The 23,002-nt window shown below is 42.1% G+C and overlaps 2 protein-coding genes across 14 annotated transcripts in view; both read right to left on the reverse strand.

The window, feature by feature from the left end:
* Positions 1–3: 3 nt before the first annotated feature.
* LYPD1 (LY6/PLAUR domain containing 1) lies at positions 4–18,042 on the reverse strand. 2 transcript variants are annotated; one of them, XM_080399688.1, is made up of 3 exons: positions 15,941–18,042; positions 14,688–14,825; positions 4–587 (listed from the first exon to the last, which is right to left on the reverse strand). In XM_080399688.1, exons 1-3 carry the CDS (start codon positions 15,990–15,992, stop codon positions 352–354), a joined length of 426 nt encoding a protein of 141 aa, XP_080255814.1. In that variant the 5' UTR covers positions 15,993–18,042; the 3' UTR covers positions 4–351. The 2 variants fall into 2 exon arrangements, with proteins under 2 accessions (XP_080255814.1, XP_080255815.1); XM_080399689.1 differs by lacking the exon at positions 15,941–18,042 and adding an exon at positions 14,919–15,920 and having other exon boundaries at positions 343–587.
* A 144-nt stretch (positions 18,043–18,186) lies between these two features.
* NCKAP5 (NCK associated protein 5) overlaps positions 18,187–23,002 on the reverse strand; it is a 245,332-nt gene continuing 240,516 nt past the window's right edge. For 9 of the 12 annotated variants that reach the window (XM_080399613.1, XM_080399615.1, XM_080399614.1 and 6 more), the window contains one exon: positions 18,187–18,946. In XM_080399613.1, coding sequence (XP_080255739.1) covers positions 18,665–18,946 — 282 coding nt within the window. In that variant the 3' untranslated portion in view covers positions 18,187–18,664. The other 3 variants (XR_013930050.1, XM_080399616.1, XR_013930049.1) reach the window with 2 other exon arrangements.

Consider the following 23,002-nt stretch of genomic DNA (forward strand, 5'->3'; position numbering starts at 1 on the left):
GCAAAGTTAATGATTAGCGATGAACTTAAAAACATGGAAATTAAAATGACCGAGGAATTGACTACATCTTAAGTGGAATAACACAGATGGATTTGTTTCCAGTTATGCAAAAAGAGCAGGAGTTCTGTATCCTGCTACTGGGATTTTTAGGTTGCACACTGGAAATCAATCTGCTAACTGAATTCAGTAGCTGCCAAAAACATCACCCCCCTCTCTCTCCCCACAACCACTGAACTTCCCTTGCCTGTTGACAGGGATTTGGAAACAAATCATTTCGAAAAAAACTGCAGTGTCTTTGAAGAAAGGAGGAGACAGAACAAACCGTGTCAGGGCAAAAAACTTCCTTGAAGTTTAGCAATAGAAAACCAACAGAGCCAATTTCAGGAGTAGAACTGTAGTTATCACATGTGCCCTCGGCACCGCGCCAGAATTCCCCCTCTTCTTCGGCCGGGGCCCGTTGCAGAGTGGAGTGTTGCAGCAGCTGATGCAAACAGAGTTCACCTTCCCTGGAGAGCAAAAGGACTGGTACCCAGCAGAGGCTATCAGACATGCTGCCGAAGACGCGCAGGATTTGCGATACATGATTCCTGTGAACCAGAGCAAAGGTTACTCAGTCTGAGATGAACTCTGTTTTGCTTTACAACACCATTCATGCTTGAAAACTGTTGCACAGCCAGTTTACGTTTCCGAAGCAATGCTGGTGATTAAGCCAGACACCGCAGCTGTGACACGGCTGACAGCTCCGCACTGCAGAAGCACAGTCACTCTGATCTGGACTTTTATTTGATTCTGGTTGGAACCAAGTATCACAAACTTGATTTACATAATATATATCAAACAATGCATTTTATAACCAGAATTCTTCATTTTTTGTAATACGCTGTTTGAATAGCTATAACTGAAATGCAGCTAGTTTGAAAGTGACTTACGTTTCTGTGGCTGAACATGTCTGAGTTGTTTAAGGTGTCTAGATAATTACAGTTTTCTATGCTGTTAATTTCTTTTGAGTATTTTTGTCCCTTTTCTTGTTCCTTTGCCATACAGAAGCAAGTAACCCAGAGTAAAAGGAGAACTGCTATCAGCAAAACTTCCACACACCCCCCTTTCTGTTTCTTTTAAAGAAAAACTAGAAGTACTGTCTTTGAAGCTTAATAGCCACAACAACAGAAATTTCCATTTGTACAGAAATGGCTTTTCTGAGTTGAAAGTCTTCCCTTTTAAAGTGTAATTTAAATTAATCTAATTTAAATTAATAATCTAATTGGATTTATGGTTTCTCAATTTGTTTTTACCTGAGAAAAAGTACGTTCCAATGCACACTACTGTTATTTTTAAATGATTTATAAAGGCTTTAAAATACATACTTGCGTTTTCTCCTGTCACAGTGGAATATAGTTGTGGCAGTTCCACCTGCCGTTAGTCTAAAATGTTCTTACAAGTGCTACAGTGAAGATTGTGTGTTGGAAAAACATACACATAACACACAAACGGATGATAACGGCGGTTTGCTCATATTGCCTTGTGGTTACAGAAAGGGGTAAATAGATCTAAGGATGATAATATCACTGTTCCTTTGAATATGGGTTTCTCAATTTTTTTCTTCTCAGGGCCATGAGAACAGGATTCCCTTGGAGAACAGTACCCCTGCATCCCCTAGCATGGCCCCACAATATTTTTTAATAGACAGTCATTGAGACTTTTCTTTGGAGAGAGTGAAGCAGGAACGTGACCCATAGGTACTGACCTTACAGTACCTGCAGCTACTTGCTCCGTCCCCGGGGCCTTCAGAAGTGAGCACTGCAGCACCTGCCCTGTCCAGCAGTTACTGCTGCAGTGGCAACTGCCGCTGTGCTCCCAAGCGCTGCACAGAGCAGCAAAACACGGTGTGGGCTGTGCTCTGAAAGAAGGATTTCCTGTCCTCAGAGAATTTTAATTAAAGCAATTCTTTTATACTGTCACAACACTGCTCCCACCCCAACAATGCAGGGGTTTCCCTGTTTTGCATTCTCCCTCTGCAAATCTAAACTCTGAAACTTGTTTTAAGGCTATCTCTATCTAGTTATACTTAGGAAGAGAAGCCCTCCAGTCAGTGTTAAATCTGTCTCTGTCTCCAGTGAGGTTCAATCAATCAACACAGCAGGTAGAGCCTTTTCTCAAGGAGGAAGAGGAGCTACTGGCTGTTGGAGCTGTGACAGCAAAGGCACACAGATCAGGAGGCACAATCTTTATTACTACAGTCTGCAAAAAGAAGGGAGCTCTGTCTCTGTTGACAAACCACTGCTGTCAAAGAGCTTCAGCTGTGCTGCCACCGACTGGCTTACCATACTGAAATCTCAGCTGGTGTTTCCCACAAAGATCTGGTGCTTCCTCCATGTTTCTCCTGCAGTCTTCCAAGAGCTGAGGCAGATGTGACCCTTCCCATGACTGATTAACTTTTTTTCCTTCCCCTTCCCTCTTGAGAAGGGAATCCTTTATTCAGCAGAACTAGGCACAGCAATTGTTCTCCCATCTCTAACCCCTCTCCTCATCACACATTCCTTCCCTGCAGCTACAGCCACCCCCAAAGGTAGCCCTTCCTCAGTCCTCCGCATGCACAGCAGTGAATCTTGACTTTCCCCTGAAAGGCTTTTGTCATTGGCAGGTTTCCTATTCCCGTTGTTTTATAGATCACTCTCTTCCTGCCATTTCCTATACGCAGGATTCCTGCAAAGCCCTGTTTGCAATTCGAACTAGTAAGTAATTTATTAGTTTAGGTCCCTGAAATATCATATATTTTGCAGTTTTCCCATAGACTGGGAGACTAGAATTGTTCAGTGCTGTGAACAATTAGGTAATGCCCTCTGAGGCATGGTTTTCACCAGGCAACTCTAGGAGACCTCTCCTGCAAAAAAATTTAAATCCTGCAGCTTAATTCTGTGTGTTTACAACAGCTCTGTTCTCCAGGATAAATTCCACAGAATAACCCTGAGCTGGGAGCTCAAAGTCAAAAAACCACAGTATTCCCGCACAGACTGAAGTTTTACAACTCAAATTTTCACGCACAGATGGACCACGTTCACACCTAAATAGAGAGAATAATCTAACTAGCAGTAAAATCCCATTATAATGCTTCTCCTGTGGCTTTTCTGTAAGTATGTCTTACACTCCCCTAATCATTGTTTATTCCCATTCCCAGCTCTAGTAATCTGAATTGTAGCAAGATTCTCTAGAATTAAAAAAAGTCAGCACTTCTATCAGGTTGTCTGTAGCTGCTTGGCTGAAGACATGCTCTTCGCATCCAAGTTCCCCCCCCCCCCCCCCCCAAGTACTAATAGTCTTTTGAGCTTGCAAATCAGCCACTATCATACACTAACTGTGCTTTCTGCGAAGCATCAGGTATGACCTAAGCTTGATCAGCACAGAAAGCCTGTGTTTCTTCTCTAATTCTGCAGTATTCTTATAGCAAGATACAACAAAAATGGGCATAGAAGACTGATGAAAAAAAGAGAATGTTAGCACTACAGGAGCGACATTTTTAAAACACTTCAGCCATGACTTCACTTTTTTTTTTTTTTTACCACGAGTGTGAAAAAGCAATGACACTTTAAGTACTATGAATTAAAGAAAGGCAGGAAAAATACCCTTAAACCTTCTTCCTATCATATGATGATTCCAGTTCAATTGTGGTAGGAAATAAATTAGTACAACTGACTTCCATGGTTTGCTGCCAGGGACACTACCCTCCTTGCGCCAGCAAACAGGTTAACGTACTCGCGCTGCTGCAGTTCCCCCGTGGTGGCACCCACTCTCTGCATTACCTCCGGGGGCATCTCCTCAGACTCCACTCCTGCAGCAGTTTATGGTACTGCTGAGCCAGTTCTGAAACTACTTCTGAGCTCTTCCCGAATCATTTGCCACCAGCAGGCTGAACTACAGACAGTTCTTCAAAGTGGTTATCTGCCTCATAAGACTCATACCACAGACATAACTGCTAATTACCGGATATTCTTGCTTGAGCAATCAGCTTGATACATTCATTAACACATCACCTAGAAATATAATTGCAAACCTTTCCAGGAGCTTTTCTTCAACCTCAGATTGTTCCAAGTTGCTGGCTAGGCAAGGTGACTACACGTTTTACGCTGCTTTCACTGGGACAGGGTCACTCCCAGCTGCCTGCCCTCAGCAGTTTACATTTGTGCTCAATTAGTATGATTACTGATATAAAATTAATCTATTTACTACCCAATCTCTTGATGGAGGAGTACTGAATAATTTGTCCTTTTTCACAGATTCAGCAGCCCCTCAATGGCACTGTGGGTTATGCATGCATATGTGTCGGTACTATAATGTTGTTTTACTATGAAGTACCTATTACTGACCATTTGATTTTCTGTCATTTTGGCTTCAGGGTTTGTGGGGTTGGCTGAAGGTGTAGTTCAGGTACAAGTACTGTTAAAGAAGAGGGGAGTACACAAGGCTAGAGTATCTGTGTGATAACGCAGTAGTGTTCCACACCCTCTCCTTCCACATACACCTACTACAACTTTGGGCTTAAATCAGGCATTGAAAATTTACTCCTAGACGGAGCAACTTGCCTATCATTACATCTCTCTTTACCCTACACGCGATCCTACATTTAGATAAGTTTCAAGGCCCAAACTACTATTTCTGCAGGATTTCTGCCTTATCCCATGCAATGAAGTGGTGTAAATCTCAAGGCTTTTCTATAGTTCCTGCTTGTAATACTGATTTTCTCACCTAGATCCATTCCATACACATGCCCCTCCCAGCCACCACGCTCAGCCCCTCCTGCTCAGCTGCAGTCGAGTCCTGTGCATCTGCACCCCAGCACTGCTTCAGCCACACGCAAATGCGTTCAGTCTCGACAGCAACAAACAATTCATGCTACAATTTGTTCAAATTCAACAGTGAGACTTCTTCCACCTACCCTGTCTGCAGAGCCCAGTACATGTTCTCTTGAATAACAGCTTAACTTGTTACTAGGACAACCACAAAAGGTGACATCACACCTACTTCCTACACTGGGTATATGCAGAAGGTACCAGAAGATGCAAGCTTTTTCTCTTACTGATTGAAAAGGATTGTATTAGGCACCTCCGATTCTTCTGTTACAGCAGGTACAGACAAAAAAAAAAGTAAGTGCAAGCATGATGCTCCAATGTACGAGCCAACCATAATCCAAGCAGTGTGGGACTTCAGTTTATACCTGTACTCTCACAACTGTTCTTCAGCAAAATACATGGAGAGTGTCTGAAGCCAAGAGAGGCAACTACGACACCACCTCCGAGACCAGTGACCTAATTTCTAAAAAACCCAGTCACCTTCCCATTCTATGACCCAACTACTCAGAAACTGCTTTCTGCAGTGGCACACCTCAGCAGGAAGCCGCAGCCCTCTGCTTCATCCCAGAAAGTCTACGGCCTCAGGGCCACAAAACTTAGCTGGAAGTTTGACTCCAGTCAAGTAGATGATGTCACTTCACCCAATGGTAACTTTTCCAAGCCAAATGCTCTCTCTCATAGGCTATGACCCACACTCCTCATTTTTAAAGAAAGCTTGTGCTACGGTGCTTTGTATGTATCTGATTCCATAGGCATGCATGAAGTCAGATTTATCTCCTGCAACTCATTCCACAGATAACCGGTTTAGCAAAATCTTCTGTGCATACTCTGCATGTTACCTGCTGCATCAAATCTTTCAGAGCATTAGAAGACAGTCTACACCCAGCTGGGGCCTGGGAACGAGGCATCCCTGAGCAGTCACAAAACTGCCTTTTCAAGACTGGACCAGGAGCTGGAGGCATACACAGAGCCATGGCTTCAGGCATGTTGGAACGTTTTGCATCTTAAATAAGTTAGAAAGTTTGCAAGCACATCAAGACAAGCTTTGAGGTGTGCCATGACAACTTTTGAAGAATTTCCTTACTCAACTCTTTTAGATTTGGTCCTTAATCTTGCCCATCTCCCTCAAGAAAAGGCAGAAAACTGGCCACAGCGGACAATTCAAATTGTAGCACGCACAACCTATGAGAAGCCCCCAGAAGTTGTCCTAGCTTAGCGTTGGCATGCTTTCATGATTTGTATGTGTTGTTTTGGGTGTTCTCTTAATGTTGTTGTTCATAAAAACGAGCCTAAGGACTGTGTTTATGAACTGATACTCCCTCTTTGTTTTAATATTCTGAATAGTTTCAATTATCTTATTTCACTGAAACTTTCAGTTTTCTTGTCTTGGTGAATATACAGGTTTTCCTTCTAGTTGTCCTTAGACTTGATGTCCTGTCTGCCTATCCATGCTTCCTTTGTGATTTTGATTATATATTTTATCCCTTATTTCTTGCCCTGAACTGTCACTTTCAGCTACTGGAGTTATAAATGCTTTTCCGTAACATCTGCTGAAATTTAAAATAAGAACTTATACTAGTGCAAGAACTACATGTAAACATTTAATATCCCTTTCTGAGGAACATAAAATACACACATGACTATTTCTGGATTTTACTGAATCAGCAATGTTCAAAATTGGGTTCAGTCATTCTACACACAGACAGGTTTCTAAATCATGTTTTTTAGTTTCCATATTAGGTTTTATGCCCATTTTTTTTATGGCTTCAGTGGTTTGGCTACAATAATTGTCTATTTCTTAGCTAGTACCTGTACACATACGTCATACAGTGACAGACTGCAAAAGGTCCTATTGTGATTTACTCAGTTTTCTAGAGAAAGTGATTAAAAATATTTTACCTAATAAAGGTCCTAAACATCTTAGAAGGTGACTGAATGTTGAAATGCAATCATTCTTCTGACATTGTGCTTCCCCAGTCCTTGATCCAGTCAGATCATGACTTTATTGGTTTAAAATATGAATTAAGCTTCCCCAACACAAATCCTTTGAACTATGATTGTAAACGCACTGTTAAAAAAACAGTTTAAGCCAGTGTAAAGTATAACCATACCCAACACAGCCTCTGTGTTTCATTTTACACTAACTACTCCTATTCTTGTCATCTCAACTTTCTCTGGAGCTCACAAGTGGTTCAAATAATTTGCACCTTGCCAGAAACTTTATAATGAAATTTACTAATTACCTTATAAACAGCTAATTAAATACTGTAAGCAACCATTATCAGTGTTTTTCAGCTGAAAAAAAAGAGGCACTAAAATTAAGAGACTTGAAATGTATTGCAAAGCTATGTCACACACTTGCTGATTTTTAATCCTGTTCCAGGACTGCAGGTATTTCATCCCAACCCCTCCCTTTGATGCATTTAGGAGACAAGATAAAAGCACATTCATGCCATTAGACTCTTCTAGAGTACACAAAATCTGTAAAAAAATAAACCAAAAGAGAACACCCTACCACCAAACCCTATGTGGTTGAATTAGCATATTTTCATAATTTTCTATGAACTCAATATCATCACAAATTCTTCATAAATTGGCACTTTTTAAAAGTTGCATTTCCCCCCCCCCCCCCGAAACTAACAGGAGGCTTTTGACAATGAAAGACTGCTCTTCTCACTTTCCTGCTGACCCTAACTGACATGACATCTTGCAGAAATTAAATAATCTCAGAGGAAAACCGGACAATTGTTGACCAACAGAGGACAAGTGTTTGGATTACTCTTTGTAAGTCGTGCCTTCTAAATCTGGTACTGGAAATATGACTCAAAACTGCATTGTTAATAATGTAAGTAACAGTATAAAGTAGCCTTTGTCACTGCTTGCAGCATCACAAAGTAGAAGCAAGGGATGAAACTGCTTAAAAATACATAGGCCAAGAAAGTTCAGTACAGCTGCTAATGGTGGCATTATCAAGTACCTTTTTAAAGCACAGAAGGCTACAAACCAGAAGTAAAAGCTCATCTTTCAACTGCATATCAAATTCTTCTGTTTTCTACTGTCCTTATTCATTTCTCTGCTTGCTGATGTGGGCTTACAGTCAAGGACTGGAACGTACAATCTTTCAGATGATGCTGGTTCACAGCATTCAATCTTCTGTACTTTCCTGATAAAGGTATCAAGATCTAAATGGCCTTGGATATCAAGATCTAAATATATTTGATCTTCTAGCAAGAGAGGTGAACTTAAGACACCACAGTCCTTATGCCGTTACAAATGTTAAAATGCTATAGCCTTGTAAAAAGTCCCATCAATAATTTTACATGTGAGTATTCTTGTTGTTTCTCACCAATTACTGTCCTCACCAATTTCAATGGAATGGCTCACATGTTTACACCTGCATGCCAGTACCTTTGAAATCCATTCAGCTTTTATATCTTTAGCTATTTTCATGCTTACAGTTTTACAGCCTGTTCAACTTCAGAGTAGGATTTGACTGGGTTTTATATTACTTTTTCCACATTCAAAGACTCATTGGTAATTTTGCAAAATAGGTTATATCAAGTTTTCAAAAAAAAATATCCAGACTACAAAGGGAAAATGTAAACGAAAACAGTTTGGATTAATTAAAACATGCTTGCCAATGTTTTGATAAGGTCACCGAGAGTGAAGACAAGAGATAGGGTCTTGAAAACAAGAAGGTTTTGGAAACACAGACTCATTTGTGTGTGAAATGTAATAGAAAGAGGTTTAAGAGACACCAGGCTGTGGGCACTGTATCATCACAAAATTCATTTGTATACCTTTCATACAAGTCTGAGAAATAAAATAATATAAAAAGCTATTGTCCATGTCCTGTGAAAAATGAAATTCACTGGACCAGATACCACAACTTCCTTAAAATAATACAGCCCTTCATCACTTCTGCACTTGGATCTTTGTCATGACTTTCAAGTCATAAACTGCTCCAACTGTTAACTCTGCTGTTGCTTTTCTATATTTAAAGGCAGCCGGAACCGCTATCTACTACATACAGTCTGTAATTTCTCCTTAGCTGATGCACATAGTTCAGTACATCCTGTATGTGGCTGGAAGTTTTCTAAGCAACCGCAAGACTGGAAGGAATTTACTAATAAGAAGACAGCCCTGGCATTTGAAAAAGTGTTTCTGAATGGTTATACAGCCGCAGCTCCAAGTTTTCAGTGTACAATACAAATTAACAGCATTTAGTGTAAGTCTTTTATTGGGCACCAAAAATGAACCGGGTGTTTCCAATACTGGTTACTATGTCTTCATTTCATTGGGCACCTGGTAGCACTGGATAACCATGTTACAGGCAATAACTGTAACATGCCAAGTTTTTATTTATTTACTTATAATTCTCAATAAAGATTTATTATATTATGCTTTATTTAATTAAAAAATACATTAAAAGTTCTTTTGAGTTATGGTGATATGCTTTGACCAAAAGAAACAGCATAGAAGAAAATAAAAATTAAAAAAACCACTGCCAGCTCAGTGGATGTTTCTTACTGTTTCTAAGTGGATACTGGGGATACAGCTATTACCTATAAAAATTTAATGCCTACAGTGATTCTGGAGACATTAAACTTTGTTTGATGTATTAATCATTTTGTCAATAAATGCACACCAGAGTCTAATTTCTCCTCGATACAGGCATGCAATTAGTATTAGTACTAATGGATGCTACACATGAAAACACAAAGTATGTGCTTCTGTAATCCTTAACAGCCATATATGAAGCAACTTAATCATGCCAGGAACACCCTAAGATAAAAAAAAAAAAAAAAAAAAAAAAAAAAAAAAAAGAGTAATAAGCACAGGTAAAGAATTTACCGTAGGCCAACTTATCGCACAACTTAAGACACTGCCTTCCTCTGCCTGATAAAACAAATGACTGGGAAACCAATACTGAGAAAAGTTAAATAAACAAAATTATAATCCAACTCTGAGAAGATGATCTTCTTCATGATGTTCCCATGCACTACGTTGAAGACACAATTACAGCAACTGTTTTAAATACACTGCAGGCTTATATACTATGTAAATACATTAAAAGGACCATTGTAAACCAACAAAATAAGAGAAGTTTCTTATTGTAGATTAATAGAAATAATGAGGTTGTTTCCCAATTTACTTGCAAAGGAAAATTTAGAAACAATCTTAGTTTTATTTAGACAGATATTTTAAAATACCAGTCTTGCTACTGTGAGTCATTTTATTTTTCCTTGCAAAAGTACATTCACAACTACATTAGAGCACAAGGTATATTGTTCCAAACATACACATAGGCGGGTTTATTTACAGAGACTTCTGAGAAATCTAGACTGGCTGCCTTCCTGGGCTGATTGTCTCATCCTTCATGCTTTATTCCTTTCTGATCTATTCACATTGCAAGTTTCGTTTTGCCTTAAGTAGTTTTTAGATCAGCCTTTACACTTAGATAGTTCTTGCCTTCAGTAAAAGGTAAACTTCATTATCTGTGTTTTTTCTATGATCTATGTATAAAAGCATATATACAAACTCATCTACGTGTCATCAAGATATGTCATCTGATCCCGATGTACTGTGGGATTTCTTTCTTCCTACATACATTCCAAAAACAAAGGAGCACTGATATTTCTGCTAGAAGTACATAGATAGGAAGGAGAGGGGCAAGGGGAAGAGGGGAATCTGCCATGGGTATTTCCACAAATCATCTGCAAGTGAAATTATTATAAGCAAGATCTTTGATCTTTTGTCAAACATTTCATTTACACACTCTTCAGACACCCATTTATCCAGCTGAAGAAAACACTAGAAATGTATCCTTTACGTTAGTTTCTGTGGGACAAAAATTACTTGGTCTAGTCTTCAGTGCCACTTTCTATTCTCACCATTCTTCCCTCTGAAGGAAGAAAGCACTGATTTTATTTTTTCTTAAAAAAAGATTAAATTAAAAAATTAGTCTCTAAGATTTTGCATCTCAGATAAAATACTGTCTTGTCCTTCTGTATCTCCCACCAGAACAGAATGTTAACGTAACTGCATAAAACTTGCTCCAGCAAAATTTTAAAATCTAACTCTGCCTAAAGTGAGAAAAATATTTTGTCATTTACTTGACAGAGTATCCAGTTCTGTGCACTGACAGATCTCCAAAGTGCAACTGAAATACAAACTGCCATAGCAAAGTGTGTGTTTGCAGGGGAAGCAGAATTACACAAGTTCCACATAATCACTTAATCAGATACATGCTTATATACTGCTCAGTTCTCAATTCATTTTAAGGTGTGCAATGGAGCAAACTTCTACCTGATGCTACAAACAGCGGAGATAAGACGCCTGCTGATCTAATTCAAAATATCAGTGACTGATATTTTAGTGACTCTTAGCTACTCGCATCAGAGGCTGTCACAGTAACAGCCACTTTTTAAGCTCTGGGTTAGGAACATGTCTATACTGCTGTTATCCTCACCTGAAGCCAGAAAGTACTTCTTAAGACTGGTTCACCAGATACTGAGATAATGTTCTGACAGAACACAGTGACATTTAAAGCACTAACCCTAATCTCACAGCAACTGAAGAGGAGTGGTTTGCTGAACTACGATCAGGCATAGGGAACTGTTTACAACACAAATGAAAAAACCTGCACAGGGTTGTAGTTCTCCACTGCATTTTTTATAGGAAGTTTAATACAGAAATGAAGCTGAATGAAGCTGAACCATAGCGCTGTCATTGCACGACTCAATGAACACTGACAAATACATACGAAAAAAGTCAGTGGTTACACATAGGGGACCATATTGTAGGCACACCACAGAAAGTAAGTCAGGGCCCTCTTGACAGCAAAACACACACACAGATTAATGCACACTGCAAAGGAAGGGTGACTACAGCGATAGCTTACTGATTCAGACCATGAACTTTATCTCAAAATATTGCATTTAACATTTAAATAAGGTTTAGAACTTGAAACATTTTACTCACTGACACAGCTATATTTTATTAAGGACAAAAATAGGTTAGTCTACAAAAATTAAATTAAACTTCTTTGGCTGTATCTAGTCAAGAGGAAAAACTCTAATTATGAGATTGTGCTGTCAAATAAATGCAAATTCACATCTTTCATATTCTGGGTTAAAAATTCAAACTCAAGTCTATTATAAATTAAAATCAATATTTGAAACATTTCAGGTTTCAGTGATAAGCAACAACCAAAAGAATCAAGTTATGAAATATACTGGTAGAAGTAGAATGAATTATTAAATAAAACTTGGGAGAATAAGGCATTTATATTATGCACATTTAAATATCAATTAGGAAAAAACCAATAAAAGATGATGAACTGAATCATCTGTTTTACAACCAATCCTCTATAGAATTGACTGAGGATAACACAGAAACTAAGCTTGCAATGCAAATTTCAGTTGATTTGAAATAGGTTAAAATTTTGAATTTATTAACTAGCTGAAATTTACAATTGCTAAGCTTAAAATTAGTAAGGGCTGCATTTATAGAAGCAAACTAAATAAAATAGAACAGTGGTACCTGCTATGCACAGCATGCTAGTTACCTCCTAATGGGAAAATCCAAGGATCTGCTCCGAGACAACATAAAATTGTGCAGGGAAAAAAAAACCCCACAAAACCCAACCAAAAACCAGCCGGAAGTTTCTTTTAAGAGTTCCTGATTTACTATATTGCAAACCAACTTCTGCACAGGAGTAAGGACAAGTTATGCATCAATGTATGTCTAAAATCTATTACAACAGTAGCAGTTTGCATCTTCAAGTGTCACAGTCCCACTGCCCAGACTGCAGCCCGGCGGGCTAGCCTGAGGAGAGGTGCGTGGACGAATCCCACCCCACACGTGGCTGTCTCTGAACACATCTGCAGGCATGTGTGCGCACACCTGCAAGCCCACTTATCCAGAAGACTTGCGCTTTGATCTGCGAGGGGTTTACTTGACTGAAAACACTTTTCTAACATTCACCTGAAGGGAAGATTACAGATACATTTCTGGAAAGCTGACACAGTCTGAGGCTGTACTGAAATGAAAACATGAAGGCACCAGGGAAGATATTTTTCAAAAAAACCCAAACAATGGTTAAGAATCAAATGAGAATGGACTTTTTTGTCTATGCCTACACGCCATGTTTACAGCCCTTCAAATCACCACAGCATCCATTCAAACCTATTAAAAGTACTATAGAAGCTGTGGTGCATGGAAGCTTCAGATAGCAAACCCTTCAAACATTCATTTAGTTACTCGGACTTTAAGAGTACCTTGCAAGCTGTAACTGTCTCCCAGCCCGACTACCTTTTCCAAGTAAACTTGAAATAAAATAATCCAGTAATATATAGCTTGAAAGAGATTAATCTTCCTTTAAACATATAGCTTTTTTTTTCTACACCGGAGAGCTTCTAAATATTTTACAGAAATTCAGTCACTGTGGATGGTGTTACCCACAATGAAACAAAGTGCCAGCAGTTCAGCTACTTTTGATAGGTAACAACTATTGATGTTATTTCTCTATGATTCTTAACGTAGTGATCCAAAACTAGCAGCACAAGTGGAACTAATTGATAAGCACTTGGAAAATACGAATGAATAGTTTCCTAATGCAAAGAGCCAATGTTACTGTTCAAGACGGACGGCTGCACACATTTGCTAGGTAGAGAGGGATACTGCTGTTCTAAAAAAGGACAGACAGCTTGATTTATATGAACAGCGTAACGGTCCTCTCCATCAGTAAACTCCACACTCTAAAGCACTGCCCTCAGCAGCAAGATGCGCAATCCCAGAGAGCAGCTTCCCCTTAAGTGAGGGTTCTGAAGTCCCAGCCTGTCTGTTGCCCCTTAAGCCTACCACTTGGTACAGAGGTCACATTTGTGTTGAGGCACACCAGCGAGCTACTGCTAGCGTGCCCTTTTTAACGCCCAGCATCGTAACGGCTGTCTGCAGTAAGAGCAGGATGCTCCACGAACTCCAGCTCCCACCAGCACACTTCCTTGCCGCCCTACCCAGCCCAGAAGCCCCTGAGAAAAGCTCTAGTCTTCTGCTCACATAGATGGCTACATAGCAATGTGGTGGTCTAAACAGAGACAGCTGTCTCTAAATTTCAAATGCCTTCCACAACACTGAATAAAATAAAAGCATTTTATAACACAGCTCAGAAGACAATAGAGGCAAGACGCAGAATCACAGCTAGTTTTGTCTTGAACACATTTATCTCCAAATATGCTAACTTCAGTATTAATTACAGTAAGAGAACCCCCCCTTAGACTTAGAAAACTGGTATGGCAAATATATCCATTTGCACCCTTCTCTCCCACACCAAACTCCCAAAACATTCTTTTTATCCCTCTCTCTCTTTTCCTTGATGTTTTCTTTTATGGATGAAAGCAAAGATGACTACACTTCCCTTAAGATGAACCTTCAGAGTATATGATTTGCTAGAGTAAATAAAAGAAAGGAGGGAATTACTAATTTAATGCTCTTCCATCTCTTGGGGGAAAAGCCCATGTAATTAACTGTAATGAGATTAAACTAACTTGTTGTTATTAATTTCCCAGTGCTGGGAAACTAAATCTGAGACCCATAAGACTGTGTATTAACAGCTTTATCAACATTTGGCTTGCATCCTTCAGTTTTACACCAATTTTAAAGGAAAATGATTAACTTCATTGAGTTGCAAAGTCACTCAGAAGTATAAGAAATAGAATCTGGTCCCTTTAGGTAGCGATGCCAGATTCATCTGTAGCTGAAGGCTGTGAATGGGCAGAGCCAAAAGCAACAAATACTATCCCACACAGGTAAAGAGAAGTATAATTATTAAATTCTTACCAAAACTTTTTTCCATTACTTCTTTTTGACACATATCTTGAACGTTCACTGTACAATTCACGATGAATTCTGGAGCTGAGCAATCATTATTTAGCTGGAACTCCTCACACTGGTAGCACTGTATTTGCAAACCCAAACCTGGAACAGATAGAATTTTGCTCAGGATAACAGTAATAATATTTTTTTAAAAAACCCACCAAACAATCAATACGTGCCAGAAATCTTCCTCACCTTTCCCTCCTTGCATTATGATGTTCTTAACTACTCAGCAGCTCAACAAAAGGGCGACCTTGACAAAAATAACGTAAAATCATCGCGGCGCCCACTCAGCTGAGGCTATGCCTTCTGTGCACAGCACCTGGTTAAGAAGCCGGCTCCTTTCCTCGCGGACTGCGGAGTGAACAGGCGGCGGCACCGCCGCTCCAGCCCTGCCCCCGGCGCAGCGTTGGGCGCGCTGCCGCCAGCAGGCGGCGGGGCTCCGGCGCGGCACGGCACGGCACGGCACCCGCTGCCCCTCGCCCGCCTGGCCCGCCCTGGGGCTGCCCTCAGCGCGGCGGGCTAAAACTATCCGCGCTCCGGAGGGAGCAGCTCGGCTAACAGATACACTTCGGCTCTTATCAGTGCCGACGGGTTTACTTAGGTACTAATTAATTACAAATGACTTAATTACTATTTTGCCATGCACAATTACAGCTGCATAGCATCCTTCACCTCCCTCCTTTTTCATGCAAACGAGATGCTCCGCACGGCTCGCCAAGAGCTGTTATTCCCAGCCCTCTGCTGGGCCCCGCGGCGCGACAGCTGCCGGACCCCGTCGGGCAGCAGCGCCTCGTCCCGCAGCGGGTCCCCCGGCCCGCAGCTCCCCTCGCTGGGCGCGCGGCGGCGGGACGGAGCCGCTCCCCTGCCCGCCCCCCGCCCGGGGCGCAGTGCGCGGCGGCGGCGGTCAGCAGGCGGCATCCTCCGGGGGGGCCGCACCGGGTGCTGCGTGCGGGGCGCGCCGCGCCTCGCCCCGCGGGAGGCCAGCGCCGGGGACACCGGGCCGGAATGCGCCCTCGCCGGCGGCGGGGAGCTCTGCGGGCCGCGGGCAGGACGGCGGGCTTCGCTGCCCCGTTCCCGCGGAGTGCCTGGCGCCAGCTCCAGCTCCGTCGAGGGGCGGCGAGAGGACGAAGCATCCCCGCGGCCGCTGCGGACAGCGCCGGGCTGCTCGTGGTCGCCGCAGGTGCCTCCGGGGGGAACAGTGCGGAGCCCCTTACCTGGAGCCAGGCACAATCCCCAGAAAGTTGCAGCGACGAGGAAGAGCCGCATCCTCCCGGAGCCGCGGCCGCCGGGCTGGCGTGCAGTCGCGAAGGGGCATCAGAAGGAGCGAGGCAGCGGAAGCGCCGCGCACTTGTGCCGTTTCCCCGCCGCCTCCGCTGCCGGAGGGCGCCCCGGGAGCAGGCGGCGGAGCCCGCCCGGCTCCTGCCTAGCCCCGCGCCGCGCTCCAGCCTCGCCGGAGTTGAGCGCTGAGACTGGAAGAAACTGTACGAGAAGCGAGAGCGGGGGGGGGGGGCGGCTCCCCCCTCCCTCCCCTAGCACCATGTGATGCCGGCGGAGCGGGGCGGAGATCCCCGCCAGCCGCCCCGCACCTTGCGTCGCCGGCGCGATCCGGCGACGGGGAAAGTTCAGCGAGGGAGAACATACCCCCGCTGCCTCCGCACGCCGCCTGGGGCCCGGCCCGCACCGCCCGCCCTGCGTGCGGCTCGCCCGGCGCTGCGGCGGGCTCCCGCGACCCCTGCCCGCCGGGGCTGCTGGCTCACCCCCACCCCTCCGCCGCCGCTCCCGGGGCTGCGGCTGGGAGGCACGGGTGCCCGGCCCCCGGCGGGGGGGGAGCGGCTGGGAGGCACGGGTGCCCGGCCCTGGCCGCCTCCGTTTTCCCGCCCGCCCGAAGCCCACAGGTGGCGGCCGGAACGCGCCCGCAGGGGAATTGCCGGCCGGGCCCCGCTGCGAGGCGTCGCCCGCTGCACCGCCCAGCCCAGTCCGCTTTCCCGGTGAGGGAGTGAGGGCAGGCCCGGCCCCACGCGCGGCCACCCACTCTGGCAGGCGCCGTCCTCTCCGCTCGGCCCCCCGAAAGGGAATTACAGAGAGGGAGAAAGGAGCGCGGGGGCCGCCATGCCGCCCCCCCCCCCCCCCGCGGATGGGCGCACGGGCCAGTTCCGGAGGCGGCCGCGGCGGCCCCCGCCCGGGGTGCGTTGCCTGGGGCGGCAGCTGTGGCGGCGTGAGGGGGGAGCTGTGCGGGGGCGGCGCGGGCTGAGGCGGCGCCCGCCCGGCCTGAGGGGAGGCGGCGGGACGGGGCGCGGGGCGCGGCGCGCGGGCGAGGCGCCAAGGCGGGCGCGCGGGCGGGCCGCGTGCGGCGGGCGGGCTGTGGGAGCTGCAGCGCGTGCCCGCCCGCCGCGGGGTGACGCGGATCCCGCGCCGATGACCGCGTGTTGCTCTTGGGTCGCTCCGCGGCCTTATCCGCCAGTGAGCCAAGCTCCAGTTGCTTTCTGGCCGCCGCGTTACGAATGCATCTACATGACCGAGTCCGGCCTGCAGGTGCGGTACTTTGGGAGGCGGGGAGAGCCGCCGGGCCCCCCCGCGCAGCACCGGCTCCTGCGCCCACCCCTCGTCAAGCGCACACGTACCCAAGGGAAGTTTTATTTACGAAAGATGTTCCAATGAGAATTCCTTAAAAGTCGAAAAAGACGATGCAAGTTTACGGTGGAAATGACTTAAAATATAACAAATTGCAGAGAATATCAACACGGATCGAACAGCATTTCAAAGATCAACAGGCATGAGCTAAAGAAACTGTAGAGTCTAGAAATATCGCAAATATATCTAGTTTACAGATTGCTGTACAAAAAGCAGTTATAAATACTTCACATCTAGAAAAAATACACAGAACCTTTGAAATAGACTTTCCCTTACATATAAACAACCTTGGTAGAAAAAACAAACCCACACAATTACAGGCCAGCCCCCCTGCTCCTGGATATGTCTGAACTAGTACCAGTTAGCACCAACATCTTCCCTAAGCATGTCACGAACAGGAGCTGAGTTTCTATTTTTAAAAATAATTTTAGCGTTTACAATTTCATTAAGACCGAACAGGGCCTACAAAAGGTAACACGATAGGGTACATTCAGAATTTGCTAGGCAATGAGTACAGAGGAGGTGGAAGGGGGAAACTATGTTGCAGTCAGGAGTAAAGGGCGGCTGATGTAGTTCTTATTCATACAGGACTCCTGTTTATGTCAGGACTGAATAACTCTGACGCTCATCTTTCAAACGTTATGTACATGATTGATGAACACCAGCAGTTATCAGGCCTTTTTATCTCTTCATTTTCTTGCTGTGTCAAAAGTGAAAACCCTTCCGAAATAAGACACCTGTCGTGAGGTTGTAAGATGTGAAATGCACATATCCCTAGAACACCTGTATGGAATTGCACTAAAAGTAAAAAATAAAATGTTTTGTAAAAGGGAGTCCAAGGAAGTTTATTACAGACAATTTGGCAGGCTCAGGTTTATGGTAACGCAGTGTTTCTACATACAGTTTTAAGACTAGGACAATTATAAATCTTCTTTAAAAAAATCAAACTTTTCTTGTTAATATTAACATCGATTTCTTTAAGTTAGTAATCTGCCATTACAGAAGCATAGCACCAATGTAATATTTATTGCTGTCATTTATCCCTACAAATATATTTTCCCAAGATATTTACAACTGTACAAATATTCACAAAAGTGCAAAATTAAGACTTTATTCTGTGTAACCGTTGGTTGTGTTCAGCGTTGAGTCTCGCGCATCACGATGACTGCTGTCTCGCCTTTCTTATTGCTTGAAGAATCCGAACACCCTGCCGTGAGTACAGCGATCCGGACTGAGATCCCCTCCTCATTCCCTGCTCGCCTTCAGCTCCCTCACGTGCCGCAGTCACAGCCCACTGGGAAGCGTCTCTATACATCGTTTGAGCCTTGGCTGGCGCAAGAGGAGAAGCTATCGTATAGCGAATCGCTCAAGGATTCTAAATTGTCCACGTCGTGCCTACCCGAGCTATTTAAGGAAGCTGCTTCTTTCTTTCCATTTTCTTCCTTTTGTCCTTCAACCTTGTTCAGACAGTTCTTCTCTTTTTCTAATAAAAGTACATTATTGCTGTTAAATTTATTGAGCGACTCCAGGGAAATTTTAGATAATCTATTCTGGGAATCTTCTTTTGTTTCTTCAGTTTGCTTCAATTTCTGTAATAAGTGAGGGAAATATTAGAAACATATTTCTTATAAAAATAAAGTTATCCTACTGTACACCATTAATTGCTGTCTTTCCAAAGTTCACAGGGTTAAAGGAGATAGATTGTTAGATGCTTAAATATCTGTTACAATTAAATAGAACATTAATGTCCATTTTAGGATAAATCATAACTTTAATGATTCTGCTGAGACAAATAGGACTCCATTTACAAAACACTGAAGTGCTATTAATGTCTTAAGTAGCAGATCCTGGGTATGCATGTGTTAAGCATCTCCAGCACCTTCACAGTAATTTACAGCTCTTTTATGAATACTTTGCTGGGTATGTAAACAGGTATTTGTTTGAGTTTGGAGTCTGCTGAAACAAAAGCTGCATAGACATGTTCAGAGGAGAAAACAGCATTTTCTGTAGATTACAGACACAAATGAAACTTGCCAGAGAATAACCTCACATTTTGCATGTGTAAGCCCATTGATTTCCAGGGACCCAAACCCTCTCTGACAGACAAGAAAGCAGCGAGACAGGAAATTATACTGAACTGGGCCAATCCCCACGGACCAGAATCAATCAGATACTGGCCAGGCCTACTCGGACAAGTGTTGTAATTCTGCAGGAACACCGGACGACGTATTAGCACATTATATTAAAAATGCACAGTAGGATTATACAAGAGTAATTTGGTCCCTTTGTTAGCTACTGGTATTTATAATCAGAGATCTGACCAAGGAATAGTTAGGGAACATGTAGGGAGCAGTTCAATAAAAATCACCTGCTGTTCATATACAGGGTGTTTTGAAATATGCATAACGAACTTCTCTTACAGGTAATATTATCACAGAAATATGAGATAACATTCAACACTTTACATTCAACATTCAACAACGTCTCGGAGAGATAAGATTCAAGAATTCTGAGATACGCTGTCAAGAGTGCAAGCCATTCCCCATTTTTGTTATTACCATCAGATAGCAAAGACTGAATCAGTAAATGACTGTCGATCCAACACATTAATATCTTGGTTTCGATACAAAATGAAATGGTATTTTAAAGCACACTGAAAAGGCAGCATGGCCAGGTGTATGGATGTTGTGTGTCTTTACATATGCAGTTCTAAAGGGGCATTAGAATTTTTTGAACACTTGAAGTTTTGAGTACGTCAAATGTTGTGCACGCTGTGATGCTTATCCTGGGAAATCCTGGGCAAGAAGATAACAAATAGTTACATAGTTGGTTGCTTGATTTTTGGCTAGTTAGGTAAAAATTGAAATGCCAGTTTGGTGACTGCTTAATGTTGCAATCTTGTCACATTTCATAAGCTAACAATGCCTGGATTAGGTTAGTATTTTTATCAAATATTTCAAATAAACTTAAGCAAAGCAACAGGAGATGCTAAAGTCTCAGTAAGTGAAAATTTTGTGTTTGGTTCATTAATTAATCTTCAGTCTAAAAGGTTTTAGGGAATGTTATGTTAGATTCTGATTTTAAATGACAGTTAAAACCAAGGTCTTCAATACTTGTAATTACAATGTTTTCTGAAATAGAGGAATATAACCCTTGGTAATGGGAATGAACCCAAATTTAGGATCCTTCAATAGAAATTCTCTACGATCTCAGCTTAAAATGTTCTCCCCTTTGCCCTCACTTAAAACATTACATACCATTACTGAAACAGTTTAATTTCTCTGTAGGCCAGATGAAAAAATTCTTAAGCATAGCATCAATAACATAAATATTAGCACTTTTCACTCTTCAGAGTACTAAACCTACAAGACTGTATGACAAACTAAATCATTTTTCTTCTTTTGGATATTTTTCCTACTTCACAGCTCTTTTTTAGATAAATTGAATGTGGCTACTTAGCACAAACTTGGGTCTGCAAGAAGACAATACTAAGACAATACTGCTGTTAGTAAGGTCTATGATAAAACTTTTACCAATTCAAATGGGCCCAATTTAAACTCTTGGGCAGGAGGAGCAGAGACACCTACAGTATTTGCTACACAGAGCAGTCCAGATGAAGTATCTAAGTAAGAGCAGCATCTCTGGCTGGCTGAGACATAGATTTAAACCACAGGACAGACTAGGGTGAATACAGTGGTATATTCTGTGTATATGTAACATGAAGAATTTATTATACCTTACAAGCACAACCTAGACTACAACCCTACTTTAATCACACCCTAGTTTCACATTTAATATAAGGCTAACAGTTTATAAAACATATTAGAGAAAATGCAGGGAACAAAACCTATTCTCTACAAATTTTAAGCAAAATCATTGAATCAAATTAAATTGAACTGAAGCCCATCGGTGAAACCCATTGGCAAAAGACAGAGAGTCATAAACAGTACATCTACAATACATCAAGATTTAAAGGAAGAACTAATTCTAGAAGTTGTTCTAGCAAAATTTAGTACTGCAATAGAGACAGAATTCAGAAATAAGTTATGGGTATTTTTGGATATAATTTGTCCTTTTTAGATGTCTTAATGCCCAGTTAAGGCATCTTTTTGTAAAAAAAGAAAAATAATCTTTTCCTTTCTCTAACACATTACTGTAATAGTATGCAAGTAAGTAAAGGCAATGCTTATGTGACACGGAAAGTAATATTTCATGGGTTTTCATTTGATGTAGGTGTAATCTGCTTGGCTACACCAGTTTCAGGCCACCTGTTGCTAATTTTGTAATCAGGTAAGAAAGTAGGGTCACCTGGACAGGACTTTTGGTAGGGAATTAATATTCTAGAAGTATACTCTGATATCAGTTGTGCAATATACAGTATGATCTTATCTCATGATTTTATTAGTACAGCTACACTTAAATCTGTTACATTTTTCTGTTAAATTGTATATGGAATAAAAATATATTTGTAGTTTGAAAGTTAAAATACAATATTATAGTCCTTGACACATAAAAGAAAACATTCACAGCCTAAGCTCCATGAGCAAAAATAAAAAAAGCTTTAAGCAGAAATATTAATGTAAGAATATGCATAATCACAAATAATTTTCTCCCACAGTAACAAAATTATGTGTACTCCTGGAGCTGAAAAGTCACCAATAACTTCTTTAAACTTGGCATGTCAGAACAAATGTTACCCCAAGTTCTTTAAGGATTTTTTTCCTAGTTACTATAGATACAATTTGGAAAAAAGTAACAGTGTATTAATTTAGATTCATACTTAATTAAGTTTCTTATTTTTCATGGCAGTCACAATAGCTGCTAGATGAATCAAAAGGCAAAACCAAAGCAACCATTATTAGAATTTGTTTGATAAATTGTGTATGTGGTTAAGTAGTGTCTTTAGTTTGTTCATATAGATCTGTTACTGACTTCAGCAGAATCACAGTTATAACAAAGAACAAGGGTTAGCTCGAAGATGTTAGCATTGTGCATCTTAAAGTAATTAGTTCATTAATGCATTTGAGAGTCACACTAATGTGAATCAGCAGCTTTTCCTGCAGATAGGAACATCTGACAGCAGACCAGATGTGTTTGGTATCCATGAGAACTGGGTGAGATTTGGTAATAGTGTAGAGCAGCTAACCTCCAAGTCGTGGGTTCCAGTCAAATCTTTCCTGTATTAGTAGTAATTTTCTGCATAATTAGCTGGTGGTTTTATCACTGCAGGAAAAAAAAAAAGGACTTGGTGATATAGTGCTAGAAGAGCTAAGACAGGGCCAACAGCATGTGCTTGCTCTCAGACAGGATTCTTCTCAGAAAAAATAGTTAAAAGCCATTTCAGCCTGAAGGTGTTGACTTTGCTGCTGGCTATTCTGCCTGTGTTCTATGAATAAATAAGGTGTCTGCTGCATTCGGTGTGGTCACTATATGTTTTCCTAAGCATTAACTTAAGGGAAAAGATAAAAAAACGTAGTCACAGATTTTGGTCTAAGGAAAAAAAAAAAGGCTCAGTGCAGAAAAGGACTGTGGTTTTCACAGTGTCTCTGTAAAAGCATTGGCCTGTCATCCCAAAGCAGATCAATAGATAGCTGGTTTTACTTATACTATATTTCTGTATAGAAAGTCTGTACCGTTGTAGCCTC

The sequence above is a fragment of the Falco punctatus genome, assembly GCF_963210335.1.
Source record: "Falco punctatus genome assembly, chromosome: 8".
In the NCBI taxonomy this organism is placed as follows: domain Eukaryota; kingdom Metazoa; phylum Chordata; class Aves; order Falconiformes; family Falconidae; genus Falco; species Falco punctatus.

Bases quoted from the DNA above. Each gene is read 5' to 3' on its own strand.
- LYPD1 (XM_080399688.1), bottom strand. From the start codon at position 15,992: ATGCGGCTCTTCCTCGTCGCTGCAACTTTCTGGGGATTGTGCCTGGCT. The intron at 14,826-15,940 runs GTAAGGGGCTCC...TATCTGTTCCAG, and splicing joins GGGATTGTGCCTGGCTCCAG to GTTTGGGTTTGCAAATACAG. The intron at 588-14,687 runs GTAAGAATTTAA...TCTGGTTCACAG, and splicing joins AGTAATGGAAAAAAGTTTTG to GAATCATGTATCGCAAATCC.